At 45.5% G+C, this 16,763-nt stretch overlaps 3 protein-coding genes and 2 long non-coding RNA genes across 7 annotated transcripts in view; 3 read left to right on the top strand and 2 right to left on the bottom strand.

Annotated features, from left to right (window-relative positions):
* Positions 1-3,030, top strand: part of ubr2 (ubiquitin protein ligase E3 component n-recognin 2) — a 34,641-nt gene extending 31,611 nt beyond the window's left edge. The window contains 4 exon segments of the mRNA XM_047602687.1: positions 924-1,058; positions 1,395-1,565; positions 1,666-1,767; positions 2,171-3,030. Of these exon segments, the coding sequence (XP_047458643.1) occupies positions 924-1,058; positions 1,395-1,565; positions 1,666-1,767; positions 2,171-2,312 (550 nt within the window). The 3' untranslated portion in view covers positions 2,313-3,030.
* Positions 1,155-1,421, bottom strand: LOC125018650. The gene is made up of 2 exons (XR_007113982.1): positions 1,276-1,421; positions 1,155-1,243 (listed from the first exon to the last, which is right to left on the bottom strand). It is a non-coding gene; the product is annotated as an uncharacterized LOC125018650 (long non-coding RNA).
* Positions 3,031-3,151: 121 nt separating the features above from the next.
* Positions 3,152-7,313, top strand: prph2b (peripherin 2b (retinal degeneration, slow)). Its single transcript, XM_047602686.1, has 3 exons — positions 3,152-4,108; positions 4,248-4,494; positions 5,853-7,313. The coding sequence occupies exons 1-3, from the start codon at positions 3,528-3,530 to the stop codon at positions 6,048-6,050; spliced, it is 1,026 nt and encodes a 341-aa protein (XP_047458642.1). The 5' UTR covers positions 3,152-3,527; the 3' UTR covers positions 6,051-7,313.
* LOC125018649 lies at positions 6,294-8,070 on the bottom strand. Its single transcript, XR_007113981.1, has 2 exons — positions 6,586-8,070; positions 6,294-6,547 (listed from the first exon to the last, which is right to left on the bottom strand). It is a non-coding gene; the product is annotated as an uncharacterized LOC125018649 (long non-coding RNA).
* A 2,614-nt stretch (positions 8,071-10,684) lies between these two features.
* Positions 10,685-15,109, top strand: LOC125018992 (potassium voltage-gated channel subfamily G member 3-like). 3 transcript variants are annotated; one of them, XM_047603489.1, is made up of 3 exons: positions 10,685-10,887; positions 11,165-11,880; positions 11,963-15,109. In XM_047603489.1, the coding sequence occupies exons 2-3, from the start codon at positions 11,306-11,308 to the stop codon at positions 12,606-12,608; spliced, it is 1,221 nt and encodes a 406-aa protein (XP_047459445.1). In that variant the 5' UTR covers positions 10,685-10,887; positions 11,165-11,305; the 3' UTR covers positions 12,609-15,109. The 3 variants fall into 3 exon arrangements, with proteins under 3 accessions (XP_047459445.1, XP_047459442.1, XP_047459443.1); XM_047603486.1 differs by having other exon boundaries at positions 11,045-11,880; XM_047603487.1 differs by having other exon boundaries at positions 10,818-11,880.
* The last annotated feature ends 1,654 nt before the right edge of the window (positions 15,110-16,763 follow it).

Genomic DNA, 16,763 nt, shown 5'->3' with positions numbered 1-16,763 from the left:
CATACACAGGTAACACACACTAACACATACACAGGTAACACACATACACAGGTAACACATACACAGGTAACACACATACACAGGTAACACATACACAGGTAACACACACTCACACATACACAGGTAACACACAGACAGGTAACACACACTCACACATACACAGGTAACACACACATACACAGGTAACACACACATACACAGGTAACACACTCACACACACATACACAGGTAACACACACATACACAGGTAACACACACATACACAGGTAACACACATACACAGGTAACACACTCACACATACACAGGTAACACACTCACACACACACATACACAGGTAACACACACATACACAGGTAACACACATACACAGGTAACACACACTCACACATACACAGGTAACACACACACACACACATACACAGGTAACACACACATACACAGGTAACACACTCACACACACACATACACAGGTAACACACACTCACACATACACAGGTTACACACACATACACAGGTAACACACACACACACAGGTAACACACACTCACACATACACAGGTAACACACACACACACACTCACACATACACAGGTAACACACACACACACACTCACACATACACAGGTAACACACACTCACACATACACAGGTAACACACACACACACAGGTAACACACACAGGTAACACACACTCACACATACACAGGTAACACACACACACACAGGTAACACACACTCATTGAAATACCTGTAAACTCTACACACTCTATGTTCATGTACCTAGAGTGTTAGAAGTTTTACTTCAGTGACATGTTTCTATTGTTTCTATTGATTTACTGTTCTTGTGTGTGTGTGTGTGTGTGTGTGTGTGTGTGTGTGTGTGTGTGTGTGTGTGTGTGTGTGCGTGCGCGCTCATGTCCAGGTGGTGCAGTCATCCAGGTGTGAGACAGACCCTCCAAGGGGGCGGAGTCATCGTGAGATTTCCCAGAGAATCAAATCGACTGATCGAACTTCCAGAGGATTATAGCGCCTTGATCAACCAGGCCTCCAGCTTCACGTAACACACACACACACACACACACACACACACACACACACCTTGATCAACCAGGCCTCCAGCTTCACGTAACACACACACACAGACACACACACACACACACACACACCTTGATCAACCAGGCCTCCAGCTTCACGTAACACACACACACACACACACACAGACACACACACACACACACACACCTTGATCAACCAGGCCTCCAGCTTCACGTAACACACACACACACACACACACACACACACACACACACCCTGATCAACCAGGCCTCCAGCTTCACGTAACACACACACACACGCGGATCCTGAGGTTCTTACTGAGGTGTTACCTGTGCAGGTGTCCTCGGTCGGTGGGGGATAAATCTCGAGCTCCCACTCTGTGCCTGGTGTGTGGATCCATGTTGTGTTCTCAGAGCTACTGCTGCCAGACGGAGGTGGATGGAGACGATGTGGGCGCCTGCACCGCCCACGCTCTGAGCTGTGGAGCCGGCCTGGGCCTCTTCCTCAGGTAGCTAGCACGCTAGCACGCTAGCACTACTGGTCCTTTCCTGTGCAAATGTAAACTCACCTGTTACTGACTGTGTGTGTGTGTGTGTGTGTGTTTGCAGGGTCAGAGAGAGTCAGGTGTTGTTTGTTGCAGGTAAAACTAAAGGCTGTTTCTACCCTCCACCGTATCTGGACGACTATGGAGAGACCGACCAGGGTCTCAAGTACGTCTTTGTTTGTTTGTTTGTTTGTTTGTTTGTTTGTTGTTGCAGGCGGGGGAACCCCCTCCACTTGTGTTCATTTTATTTATTTGTTTGTTTGTTTGTTTGTTTGTTGTTGCAGGCGGGGGAACCCCCTCCACTTGTGTTCATTTTATTTATTTGTTTGTTTGTTTGTTTGTTTGGTTGCAGGCGGGGGAACCCCCTCCACTTGTGTTCATTTTATTTTTTGTTTGTTTGTTTGTTTGTTTGTTTGTTGTTGCAGGCGGGGGAACCCCCTCCACTTGTGTTCATTTTATTTATTTGTTTGTTTGTTTGTTTGTTTGTTTGTTGTTGCAGGCGGGGGAACCCCCTCCACTTGTGTTCATTTTATTTATTTGTTTGTTTGTTTGTTTGTTTGTTGTTGCAGGCGGGGGAACCCCCTCCACTTGTGTTCGGAGCGCTACAGGAAGATCGAGCGCTTGTGGCGGCAGCATGGCATTGCTGAGGTCATAGGTCACGCCCAGGAGGCCAATCAGACACTCGTCGCCATCGACTGGCAGCACCTGTGATGTCGACTAGGCTCCGCCCCCTGCGCTTAGAGAGACGGCCATCAATAGTTTCTCAGCCTTAGCCCCGCCCCTCTTCATAACAAACCCTTGAACCAATCAGCTTTCAGGGACTTTTTCAGGCTTTTCCACCAATCACGAGGAACGGATGAAAAGTTGTTTTGGTCTCTGAGTCTGGACAGGTGTGTCAGACCTCAGGTTGAAGACAGACGTTGATCCCATAATGCATGTCTCAGTCCTGCTACATGTTAGCTTAGCATAGCTGTGTTGCTGGCAGGTGTCTGAAGAAGAGTAATGGGATTACTTTTTTCCATCCATGAGCCAGTCAGCCGATGGGAACCAACTATTAATCAGTGTGATTGATGACACCTCATCACTACAGGTCACTGCTAACATGCTAACACGCTAACAGTTAGTCAGTAGGTCACATGACCTCTAAGCCGGGGAACTTTGTTCTAACTTTTTATTTAAAGCTGTGATTGGTCGAGTGCTGTGTGATGTGACTTCCTGTTAGAGCTCATCTCATTAACTTTATTTAAATGTTTATTTCAACAAGTGCAAATTGCCCAGTTTGTGTAGATTTTTTATCAGCTGGTTGTCACGTTGCCATGACGACGCTTCATTTATCACATGACCTGTTAATATGTGAATTCTTGTATAAATGAGTACATGTACGATATTGTATAAGAATAAGAAAACCAATAAAGGCTTTGGAAGGACATGACGCAGTAACAGTGATCAATAAAAGATAAGCCAATATTTCAAATATATGAAAATAAAGATTTTAAAAGTAGAATTAAACATGATCAACAGCTTATTGAAGGTGTCATGGGTTCTGTGGGTTTCACTTTGTGGAAACTAAACGCAGATTCGTTGAGGTCCTTGAACAGAAACCTGAATAAACGGCGAATCGATTGGACGGTGGCGTTGCCGTGGTTGCTGAGGAGGCGGAGCTCGGCGGAGCGCGTGACGGCCGAAGACGAAGCTGCTGATTAACAACAAAGCTGAGATTATCTGCAGTAACAAGATCAGAGCCGCTCCAGGGTTAAGACGAGCTCCAGCAGCTCCGACACATTCACACCTCAACGCCTCCACAGGAACCAGAGCCCCGGCCCCCCCACCACTATGGACCCTCCTCACGCCTCTGAGACCGCTGGAAGTCCAAACGGTTACTGATCCGAACTTGGACTGTTTGACTTGGTGTTCTGAGGTGACAACATGGCGTTCATGCCGGTGAAGTTCAACCTGCAGAAGCGGGTGAAGCTGGCTCAGGGTCTGTGGACGCTCTACTGGGTCTCGGTCATCGTGGGGATCCTCGTCTTCAGCCTCGGCATCTTCTTCAAGATCGAGCTGAGGAAGAGGAGCGAGATGATGGACAACGGCGAGAGCCACGCCGTGCCCAACCTGCTGATCCTGGTGGGGGCGTTGGCCTGCGGGGTCAACGCCTTCGGGGGCAAAGTCTGCCACGACTCCCTGGACCCCATCAAGTTCTCCAGGTGGAGGCCGACGCTCAGGCCGTTCCTGCTGAGCTGCTGCGTCTTCGTCCTCCTGCTGCTGCTGGTGGCGCTGCTCTGCTTCCTGATGCAGGTGGACGTCTACCTGACGCTGGCCACCGGCCTGAAGAACAGCATCAGGTTCTACAAGGACACGGACACGCCGGGACGCTGCTTCATGAAGAGGACGATGGACATGACCCAGATCGAGTTCCGTTGTTGCGGAAACAACAACTTCAGGGACTGGTTCGAGGTCCAATGGATCAGCAACCGGTACCTGGACATGAGCAGCGAGGACGTCAAAGAGTGAGTTCCAGTCTCTGTGTGTCTGTCTCTCTCTATGTCTCTGTCTCTCTGTGTCTCTCCCTCTGTCTCTCTGTCTCTCTGTGTGTCTGTCTTTTAATCCAGGTGAGAATGTGCGTCCTGTCTTGTGTGTCTGTCTCAGTCGTGTCCTCAGTAACGTGGAGGGGAAGTTCCTGATGGACAGCGTCCCATTCAGCTGCTGTAACCCGGGGTCTCCTCGTCCCTGCCTCCAGCACCATCTCACCAATAACTCCGCCCACTACGACTACGACCACCGGACAGAGGAGCTGAACATCTGGACGCGGGGCTGCAGGGAGGCGCTCTTCTCCTACTACAGCAGCATCATGTCCAGCATCGGGACACTCGTCCTCCTAACCGCCGTCTTGGAGGTAGGCTCAGCCAATCAGAGAGCAGCCCTGGCCCCTAGCCCGCTTAAGGGACGATGCCCATTCACACATGCTAACGGACAGATGCTAAGTTTTAGCTACCAAGTCCTAAATGCTAAGTGCTCATTTTTGGTGGGGACGTTCAGATTAACTCTCACGTCTGTGTGGTAAATACACCACAGAAGCTAGCTTGGCTTAGCTTAGCTTAGCTTAGCCACTTCCTGTCCTCTTCATCTTCCCGTCCTTTTACCGTCCTCTTCTTGACCTTTTCCTGTCCCCTTTCTTTCTAATCTGAGTCCATGACCTATCAAAGACTTGACCCGTGACCACGTCAGTTCTGTGACCTTCTGAGCGTGCTCTGTCCAGTCAGCATCTGATTGGACGTAGAGATGTGGAGACAGCGTCTGATTGGACGCAGAGACGTGGAGACAGTTTAATGTGAACAGAAGGACCCAGATGAAAGTTTGTCAGTAAATGAACTAACGAGGTAAGAAGCAGCGTTCTGAACCTAATCTTCTGATAATCGCTGCGGTGCACCTGCACCAGGTTAACAGCATAATTATAGATTAGCCAGTGATTAGCGTTAGCGCTGATGCCCACCAGCATCTATGTGGAAAACACAGGATTTAAAAAGATTCAGACTCTTATCCGTTTTAGGCACGCAGGTGAATTCATGTTGGTTCTGATTTATTGGTCACATGATCTGACTTCCCTTCCTTTGTGTTGTTCGTATGTGGTCCATGACTCCTGCTGTGGTGACCTGTGAGGATCAGGTACTATTCCTGGGTGGGGGGGTTAAGCGGTGCGTTGCAGCAGCACATTGCATTCTGGGAAGATCAGATGAGAGCGAGAAGAGATTCAGTATCTGGGTCAAAACAACAGGTTGAACCTTTAATCCAGCATCCTGAACTTAATCACTCTGGTTCACCTTCACCTCATCTAGACCCTTTACACCGAGGACCGGATGTGTGCGCCCCCAAATCACCATTTGTTGAAATATGCCGACAACACAGTCCTTCTGTCCCCGTCTGCCCCAACACCGCTGACATCTGTTAGGACCAGAACCACACATATTACATCCAATGTATGAGGCGCTTCAATCAGGTCTCAGAACCAGGACCAGGTCTTGGACCAGGACACATATACACTCCCCATCAGAACCAGGACCAGGCAGCAGACTGCACTGTCCACGCTGCAGGACTCAAAGTCCAAGGGACACTTTAATGCCCATATCCAGATCCTGAACTCTGACCTTTCCCTACTTCATCAAACTGATGCTCAGTCTCAAGAAGGAAGCTGATGTCGTTGTTAATGCTGTTGTTAATGCTAATGCTAATGCTAACCCTGTGTTTCTGTGCCAGGTGGTGGACATGGCGGGGCTGAAGTACCTCAGCACGGCTCTGGAGACGATGGACGACCCTGAGAACCCAGAATGTGAGAGTGAAGGATGGCTCCTGGAGAAAGGCGTGAAGGAGACGCTCAGCGACATGATGTCCAAGATGAAGACGCTGGGAAAAACCAACCAGGTCGAAGAGGGTGGGGACACACCAGAGGCCTGAAAGCCACACCCACCACAGACTGGGGCCCTGCCCACCGCCAACTGGGCGCCTCCCCCATGACTGCCATCTTTCCTGCAGAGAGAAGTGGCCAGCTTCCTGTTCTATACAAACGCCATTGCACCTGTGTTCAAATACACACACACACAACCACACAGACACACTACAACACACACACATCAACACACACACATGAACACATGTTGAAAGTGAACAAGTCAAAGTTCTGTACTGTGGATATTTTTCTGTAAATATGTTGAACAGAGTTTATTTTTAAACAAACGTCTGACGTTTCTGTCAGATGTTCATCATTAGATCTGAGTCCAGGAGGTTTGAGACCAACCAGTAGGCCCTGATCAGCTGGTACCGCCCTGATCAGCTGGTACCGTCCTGATCAGCTGGTACCGCCCTGATCAGCTGGTACCTTCCTGATCAGCTGGTACCTTCCAGATCAGCTGGTACCTTCCTGATCAGCTGGTACCGCCCTGATCAGCTGGTACCTTCCAGATCAGCTGGTACCTTCCAGATCAGCTGGTACCTTCCTGATCAGCTGACATCTTATTCGTGTGTTTTATGTGAATGTCTAGGATGTCTGGTATCGGTTAATGTCGCAGTCCAATCGCTGATGGAGCTGGTTGCCACGGAAACAGACGCCATTAAAAACCAGACCTGTTGGCGATGAATAACACCTGAGTATAGAAGTAAATGCAGGTACATCCAGCCACAAGACAAACAAATTTACCCGTATACACCTGTACACACATCTGTAAATACACAAACACAGGGTGACTGATCAGTTTTACACAACCATTTTCTTTTTGATTTGGTTTTTTGTTTGTTTGTTTATTTTTTTTTTATGAACATCCTGACTTGAAACGTTTCTCATGCTGTATTTTTTGTTTTCAAACTGAGCTTAATAAGTTACTGTAACCAGCTGAGATGCTAGCTAGCCGCCTGGTTCCCTGTGAGAGCGACGCTGGCTCAGACTGAAACTCTGCAGCCAAACCAACCAACACACACTTTGCTGAGCTTGGTTTGTCTGAGTTTAATTATTGAAGCGTCATCACAGTGTGTGTGGACCTGGTCTGAAGTCACTTGTCTAGATCAAGTCAGATGAGCTATGTAGAGATTAAAGGGGCAGTTTGAAGAGTTTATTTTTTGTATGTTAAGTTTTTGTCTTTGCAGAGTTGTGGTGTTTTCAGTTGGATATTGTGGGCTGGTTGGTGGTTGTAGTCGCTCCTATAAAATAATTGTGACTGACACAAACTCTCTGACTCGTCTTTTATTACACGTCTCACGGTAAAATCTACTGTATCTCACAAAAGCGAATACACCTCTCACACTTTTGTAAATATTTTAATAAATCTTTTCACATGACAACACTGACGATATGATACTTTCACACAATGTTAAGTAGTCGGTGTACAGCTCACATAACAGTGTACATGTGCTGTCCCCTCAGAATAACTCAAAACAATATTTTGTGTGGCCACCATTATTTTCCAGCACTGCCTGAACTCTCTTGGTCCTGGAGTTCACTAGAGTTTCACAGGTTTCCTCTGGATATGACGCTCAGCAAATGCACTCAACTTCTTTGGTCTATGATGGTAAAGTCGGTTCTGAGTGGAACCGTCCTGTTAAACCACTGTATGGTCTTGGCCTATGTGGTGTTGGTCTTTGTAGTGCAGCAATTCTTTTTTCCACATCCTGAGAGAGTTCTTTTATCCATGAGGTGTCGTGTTGAACTCCCAGCGACCAGTATGAGAGTGTGAGAGTGGAAACGCCACATTTATCATGAGACCTGTTCACACTAACGAGTCACATGACACAGGGGAGTGAAAATGGCTAATTGGGAACAGTTTGGACATTTTCACTTAGACGTGTACTCACTTTTGTTGTCAGCGCTTCAGACAATAATGACTGTGTTGCAAATTTCCACTTTTATATGAGCTGTACACTGACTCCTTTAGATTGTGTCAAAGTGTCATATCTTCAGTGTCGTCATGTAAAACAATATATTAAAATATTTACAAAAATGTGAGCGGTGTACTCACTTTTGTGAGATACTGAATAATCTGTAGTTAACTAAATTAAACTTGATGTTGCTGCAAATTATTCTGGTGATATAAGAAAAAGTCATTTGATTCCATGACTTCGTATCTCAGAATCAGAATCAGAATTACTTTATTGATCCAAGGGCAAAATTACTTTTCGTTACAGCAGCTCCAACCCAAAGTACCGGTGTTAAGAACAAAGAGCAATATAAGCAATAAGAAAAAGTAAGAGAACGTAAAAAAATATCTGAGCTGTAGTTTCACAGTGAGCAGGTCGTCCCTGGCAAGATAAACCGAGTTAATCAGCTCAGAGGATCAGGTTAAATCTGTTGTTCGGCTAAAGGCCACAGGCAGGAAGTGAAGGGTCCTGGGAGGCGGAGCCATGTCATAGGTCAATGTTTATTAATGTGTTCAGACAAGTCAACATAATATTTTCAGTGTAAAGGAGGAGATGTGGATAGGGTACCACAGCATTACATGAGTAGTAATAGAGAAGAAATTAGAGGACAGGAGGACAATAGAGGACATGTGATGTCTCCAGTTAATTGCTCCAAGAGTATTTGGAGACAGGAGACAGTAATGAAGGACAGAAATCCAGCCTGGACCTGGATACTAATGCATCATCTGATGTTTCAGCATCACTGTGAGAAAGACAGGATGTCCCTGATGTTGACCAGTCCTGTTCCAATAAAGGACAGATCCTGGTGGAGGTTACTCACAGTAGTACCGCAGGTCAAGAGATTAACTGACAAACACGTTCTGGTGTCAAAGACTGGGCCTTTAAAATGTGAATCGAGGGTCAATAAATAAATATAGTAAACGGTCAGATTCAGTCCACAAAGGTTGTGTCTCTGTTTGAGGGACTAGTTTGTAATATTTAGTGGCAAAGTTTTCAGAAAGTGTGGTATACAAACATGCAGGTCCTCTGTAGAACTGGTGCTGGTTTGTTGGTTCTGGTCCAACGTGGCGGCTCTGGTAAGAAGACCGGTGTTTGCTGCAAAAGATCAGCTGATGGTCAAGAGTTGGATCTGACTGAGGAAGATGAAGAGTCACTAAGAGGTCAGAGATTAAAGCTGAGAAGGAGATTTACCCCTGATCCTTTTAACACATCACGCAATGCACACCTAAAGTGCACACCCACCAAAACTGTTTCACTTCTAAGATGATTCTCATGGCTAGAAAGTGTTTGTTTTTTATCCAGCAATAAAATCATTCCAGAGCAAAACAGACTTCAAAAATAACCAATGCAACAGAAGAGTCCGTTCCACAGCCCGTCATTGACCAGAACATGGTGTTCTTCTTCTGTCTGACGTAAAAACCAGATTTCATCCAAACCTTCAGTTGTTGCTCATTGTATATAATAATATCAATATATAAAATGTTAAACTCTACAGCTGATGGTGCCTCAGACCTCCCACAGGGGTTAACTAAAGACACAGTCAGCAGCTAAAATAAAGGCCGATAATATAACCAATAGACAAATGTCAGATATGAGGATTTCATATTTTAAACATGTGGTATGTAACACTAGATGCCAGTGTTGTTGGGTTGTGTGTGAAGCCCCTGATGCTGTAATACGGGCGTCTCTAAAGTCAGTGACTGGGGTAGTATCATGTCACCAGAATCAGGAGGGATCTTCCTAATGGCTGCAAAGCCAGATCTCATTAGAACAGGCTACTGATAATAGCAACACCTCGTTTCAACACAACCTCCAAGCAACAGAGACCATCAGACCATCCCCACACAGCCAGGATCAAAAGACACTAACAAACTCATTCAGGTTAGATTTAAGCTGGTCTGACACATGTGGAGTGGACGTTGGTCAAAGAGACCAAGATGGAAACATGTTCATCTCTAAAGTTCATGCTCTTTATAACACTGAACTCTTCATAACATCGAGTGTGATTCTTCCACCATGCTTCCTGCTTCCTGCTATTAACAGGTGATCAGGGCAGACGTATTCATTCTCTTCAGATCAGAGAATGTGCTTACAATTCAACAATGATGGTTAGAGTTAGGCTGCCATCTTTCCTGTAGGTTCTCCATTTCTAGGAGTACTTATGAAATTTCCTGTTCTCCTGATGAAGAACCTTCCTCCTCAGTAGGCCAGCAGTCTACTCAAAGAGTCCCGATGATTCAAAGCTTCTTCAGTTCAGTTATTGACCTCAGTGAGTTCCTGCAGCTTCAGAAACATTTAATTCCATCTCAGCAGAGTCCCTGGACTTCATGGTTCATATCATATCTCCCGGTAAAAAGACACAGGTGGAATCAAGACTAAGAATAAATCCAACAAACCTGGAGAACCCATATTTGTTTATTATAAAGCCCCCTTTTCTTTTTCTTATGATTTCTGTAAACGTTAAAGAAATAAAAAGGGTTCACTTTCTCCAGCAGAGGGAACCCTTTCTACAGAATTAAGTGTGGAGTTTATTAATGAGTTTTTTTTAAAAAAAAAAAAAAAAAAAACATTATTCATACCTGACTTTGACGTTCACTCAAACATAAAATAATAATGAAGTTGATTAAATGTTTAATTGGAGGTGATGGAGATGGAACAAAAGAATGAGAAGAGGTTGAAGAAAATGCAGTTATTGAATCAAAGTATACGGACTGAATCATCGAAGGATCATCCTCCAGTCAGGAGGAGGAGGAAGAGGAGGAGGATGATATTCTGTTGAATCTCAGATTCAGTCATGAAAAGAAAAGAAGCAGAAGTCAAACAGAATCTGTGGAGGTGATTTTTTCTGATGGTGGATTTAAATGTTGGAGCTTCATGCTCTACGCTGGTGAGTGTTCTAATACAGTGATGTGTTCCATCTTTTCTAAACTGTAGCTACGAGATGAAAATGTGGCTTAGTTTCTCCAGTTTCACTGAGGATGATTTCAACCATACATAAATCTGCCTTGTATTGTTGGTTCTGACAGATTTTATTTTCATTATAGCCCTGAAGACACTGGGAAGCTGATGTTTCTATAGGAAGATGAAAATGTGTGAATGTGTGAAAAAACCCTAACCCTAAGACATTAAGTATGGAAACAGCTAATGCTGGTTTCATTCAACAGCAGATGACAAAGCATGGAGCTTCTCTAACAGAAGACACCTGAGGACTAACCCTAACCTGAGACTGGAGGCTGAATCTCTAACCTCTGAACTCTAAACCAGGGCAACATGAAGTTTGAAGGCAGCTTTTAAATGAGAGTAAGATGAAGGTTGGAAGCACTCTTTGGACCCTGAACGTTGGTGGTCGCAGGTTTTCCTTCTCTCCAGAGCTGATGAAACACCTGCCTCTCAGCAGACTCAGTCGGCTACATCGCTGCGGGTCAGAGAGCGAGCTGTTGGAGCTCTGCGACGACTACGACCGAGACAGAAACGAATTCTTCTTCGACCGCCACGCCGAGGCCTTCAGCTTCATCATGCTGTACCTGCAGCATGGGAAGCTACGCTTTGTGCCGCACATGTGTGAACTGTCCTTCTACAATGAGATGCTGTACTGGGGCTTGGAGAGCTCCGACCTGCTGCCCTGCTGCCAGCGCCGCCTCGATGGACGCATGTCCGACTGCTCCGTCCACTTCTTCCCTGAGGAGGAGTCGCGGGGCCCTGAGGAGCCACAGAGTCGCTGGCTGGAGAGGTTGAGGAGGACCTTTGAGGAGCCCGCGTCATCGCTAGCTGCGCAGATCCTGGCATCGGTGTCGGTTCTGTTCGTGGTCATCTCCATGGTTATGCTATGTGCCAGTACCTTACCAGACTGGAAGGCTTCAGAGACCATGGATCTGCACAGGTGAGGACAAATGTACATTTAACAGCTGTGACTGGTCTAGTTCATATGACATCTGTCCTCTGACTGACTCCTCCCTCTGCAGGATCATCGAGGCGGTGTGTATCACCTGGTTCACTGCTGAGTGTATCGTCCGTTTCCTTGTATCTCGGGATAAATGTGAGTTTGTGCGTCATCCACTGAATCTCATTGACCTGTTGGCCATCATGCCATACTACATCTCCATTACTGTGACAATCCTGACTGGGGAGGACTCCCAGCTGCAGCGGGCGGGAGTGACATTGCGCATCCTGCGTATGATGCGCATCTTCTGGGTGATCAAGTTGGCGCGTCACTTCTTGGGCCTGCAGACGCTCGGCCTAACGCTGCGTCGCTGCTACCGTGAGATGGTGATGCTGCTGGTCTTCATCTGCGTTGCCATGGCGATTTTCAGTGCACTGGCCCAGCTGCTGGAGCACGGCCTAGACCTAGAGGCCGGAAACCAGGACTACGCCAGCATCCCCTCCGCCTGCTGGTGGGTCATCATCTCCATGACGACCGTGGGATACGGGGACATGTACCCGGTGACGGTGGCGGGACGCGTGCTGGGCGCCATCTGTGTCGTGAGCGGCATCGTGCTGCTGGCGCTGCCAATCACTTTCATCTACCACAGCTTCGTCCAATGCTACCACGAGCTCAAAGTTCGCTCCGTCCGCTGCAGTCGCAGCCTGTCGGCTGAATTCATATACTGACCCGACCCAACGGCTGCAGAAAGTGCAGAAAAGCTGCAGAAAACGAACTAACAAATTAAACCCACACCATGACTCGAACCTTCAAAATAAACTTGTGTTCTAAATGTTTCAGCGATAAGTTCCTGACCAGGACTCATGTCTAGTTTATATGTATGGATCAGCTCTGTTTGTTTGACAGCTACAATCCACAGAACAAAGAAGCTACCTAACCTAGCTGTGGTCTTGGTGGCGCCTAGAAACCTAAACTTGGCAGCAGTAGCTCAGGAGGTAGAGCGGTTGTCCAATAACCGAAAGATTGGTGGTTAATTTTCACCACATCCCTGGTCTGTCGTTGTGGCACTTAACCCACCTTGCTGAACTCCACTGGTGTATGATTGCGAGTGAGTGATGTTGGTGGTCACCGAGGCTTTAGCCGTGGATTGGCAGCCATCGTTCAATCAGTCTGCCCCAGGGCAGCTGTGTCTGAGATAGTTTACCACCACCACCACAAGGACGTGACTTTGTGAGTGAATGAATGTATGAGTATGAATGAACGTATCCAGTGTCTATGATAAAGCACGACATAAAACTGATGCATTACTATACATTCAGACAGTGTTGGAATGAGATGAATTAATTAAATAGTTAATTAAAACAAATAAACACCAGATTAACTTTTGGATCAGACCGATGGACTATCCGTCAGTGGCATAACCGGACCTCGGTTTCCATGACAACAACAGAGACGGGAAGTTAAAGTGTTGGAAACACTTGTTTTGAATGTCAGGACAGAAGACTGTGAAATATCTCACTTCTTTCTGTTTCCTTCATTCCTTTATAATTACAATGACTTTGACTTCAAATTCATTGTCTTTGTTCTCATTTCATCAGTAAATTGTGTTTCCAACTGTTTTTTTTTTTTTTTTTTGTTAAATGTGTCTTGGGGTTCAGAGTGATGTCTGCTGAGATTTGAGATGATCAGGACAGAAACACAGTTTATGAATCACCATCATGTGATCGGACAGGTTCCTCTCAGTGTATTTTAGAGCCTGGATAGCCACTGGTTGAAGCTTCCATCTCTTGGATGTAGATTGAAATGATTTAAATATAAACGAGTCTTGAGCTCAGTGCCAACGTTATTTCCTTGGTCCCAGCAGGATTATCTGTTCTCTCTGAGTTCAGCTTTTATAATCTGTTTTAATATGATGTGATAATATGATATGATAATCCCTCTGGTTCAGTCCCTGACAGCCTTAAAATAGCCGCCATCACCCCTATTCTCAAAAAACCTGGACTCAAACCCAACTACACCTCCAACTTTCCACCCATCTCCAACCTTTCCTTCCTCTCCAAAATCCTTGATTGCGGCGTAACCTCCCAGCTCCACTTCAACCTCACCCACAACAACCTATATGAAGTCTTTCAATCTAGTTCTGCCAAAAGCCCAGCACTGAAACAGCCCTCCTCCTCTCCAGAGACTCGGGCCATGTCAGTATTCTCATCCTCCTGGACCTCGCTGCTACCTTTGACACCATCCACCACTCCATCCTGCTCTCTTGAGAAATCACTCCACATCACTGGCTCTATACTCTAACTGACAACTATTCATACACATAAACAACCATTCCTCACCCACTGCCCCCCTGGCACAAGGTGTCCCCCAAGGCTCTGTGATTGGCCCCGTCCTCTTCATCATCTACATCCTTCCACTGTTACACTAATGATGTTCAACTGTACCTCTACACCAAATCCATCACCTCCTCCACACTCTCTACCCTCTCAACCTGCCTCTCAGAAATAAACACATGGGTGAAAATCAACTACCTTCAACTGAACTGCAACAAGTCAGACCTCCTAATCATCCCAAACATCTCACCCAGCCAGCTCAGCACGTCTGTTACCTTTGGTAACTCACCCCTGATTCCCTCCTCTCACACCTCCAGCCTTGGATTCATCCTTGACACTCAACTCCCCTTCAAACAGCGCATCAATCAGGTCACAGAAACAGCGTTCCTCCACCTGAGAAACATCGCCCATCTCAATTTACCCCTCTGCCCCACCACAGCTGAAACACTCATTCACTCTTTCATCACCTCCAGACTGGACTACTGCAACAGCCTCCTCTGTGGTCTTCCTTCCAAACTTCTCAACAAATGCTGTTTTTAACTGTTCTCTTATTTCATTCATCGTTTATTTAATGTGTTCTGTTTTATAAACAAAAGCGTCATTATTTTTATTTCCCAAAAGGAAAACCTGTAGCTCCTCAGTCCTGGAGATTCAAGGACCCAAGACATTGAGATGACGCTCTGAGATTCACAGATAGATAAATAGATAGATAGATAGATAGATAGATAGATAGATAGATAGATAGATAGATAGATAGATAGATAGAAAGATCTGTAGCAGCTGATCCTTCCTCTTAGTGCTGCCTCCCCGGAACACCACAGTGTTCAAAGTTCATGTTCTGTAGGTGGCTTTATTTTCTTCACTCAGACTCAGAAATAAAAACTGATTCAAAACCATCTGTTTCTGTCTCTGTGAGGATATTCCATTGACAAAATGCATTCAGACCCCCAAGCCCCCAATCCCAACTCTAACCTTTACTCTGAAACCAAGTCTACCCAACAACATGACTATTTCATGGAACCTATGAGACACTACATTATCACATTAATTAAGAAACCAATACTTGACCTTCTGTGTTGGATGTGAGGTTTGTTTATATCTACCAGGACTCTGATACTTCATCGTGTTCCCACTAAAACACACACTGATGAGACAGTGTCACATTACTGGCTCTGTTACCATGGAGATGGTGATGGGATGCTTCAGGCAAAGTGTCACGGTAACGGATCACACAAAGGCTCAGTGTGTTGTGCTGATAGGTGTTTCTATTATTTTGTCAAACTCTTTGCTGACTGTTTCTGTTCTGTAGGTCACATAATTTTGTCCTGCTCTCTGATTGGCTGCAGCCTTTATTTTATTTAATCTCAGTCTGATCTGAGGTTAGTCTCAATCTAAACTTTGTTTTGAACTTTTTATTTCAAAACAAGACATTGTCATTTTCCCCTAAAACAACACTCACTGACACAGGACGGTTTGGATTAAAATGCAATTCAGAGTAATACAGTCTCTCTTTGTTCAAAAGTTTCCATCTTCAGGTGCAGACCTGCAGTCACTGGCTCCATTGTGTCGACGCTGTTTAGTCTCTATACCTGTAGGGTTTGACAGTTATCATTTTCTTCTGATCAGAAAGTATCTTTGATCTGAACCATCTGTCTCATTAGGTAAAACTCGCAGTAGGAATATCAGTGGTTCACTTCTGATTCTTCTGAACTTCGTTTGTTTATGTTGAGCCACTTTTCACTGACCCAGAATCCGGTTTCATCATCACCATGGTGACAGAAAGTCAAGTCGCTGTCTCCACGGAAACAGCAGGGTCGTGGTTACCATGGCAACAGCGATCAACCACGTGACCCTGTGACCTGGTTCCTCGCCTTGTTAACAGCATCTCAGTGCAGTGTGTGGCTGTTGTCACGGTAATGCAATCAATCATCACAAGATTAGAGATCCATCCGTTCATCAGCCCCTTAATCCAACATGAAGTCAGTGTGGAAATCTGACGTCCTCTAGTGGTTCAACGACGTAAGTACATCGATCAGACAGATCAGGCTGCAGCTCATCTTCTCTCCAGCTCTGGGCACAAACACACGCAAGCAGCACAGCTTGTGTTAATGAATGTATTTCATCAATAAGATGAATAGGGTGTAGTATTTATATGGCATAAACTATTTATAATAACACACATATATATGTATAATTATATAAATATTTTATTATAATTGTAGGTAGTCTGCGTGGCTCTTTTCATGCTCGTTTTCAAGAGCATCTAAGAGACCGACCGGTTAAGAATGTGTCTCTGATTGGAAGCTGGACTCACTGGGGACTGAGAGGTTCAGGAGACATCAGGCTGGACAACACCACTGTTTAAATACTGAAATACTCACCTGTAAATTGTAATTTGGTCAAATATACATAGTTTTTAGACAGTAATTCACATTAACATGTAAGTGTTAGTACCGTTTCATACATATTTCCAGTCTTCTTTCTCCTTCTCCACTGTTGATTCTGTTGATTCTTGTTGGTGTGTTGTGTTGATGTCAGTGTATGTTTGTG

The sequence above is a fragment of the Mugil cephalus genome, chromosome 13, assembly GCF_022458985.1.
Source record: "Mugil cephalus isolate CIBA_MC_2020 chromosome 13, CIBA_Mcephalus_1.1, whole genome shotgun sequence".
NCBI lineage: Eukaryota > Metazoa > Chordata > Actinopteri > Mugiliformes > Mugilidae > Mugil > Mugil cephalus.
This window is presented reverse-complemented; position numbering and strand designations above follow the sequence as displayed.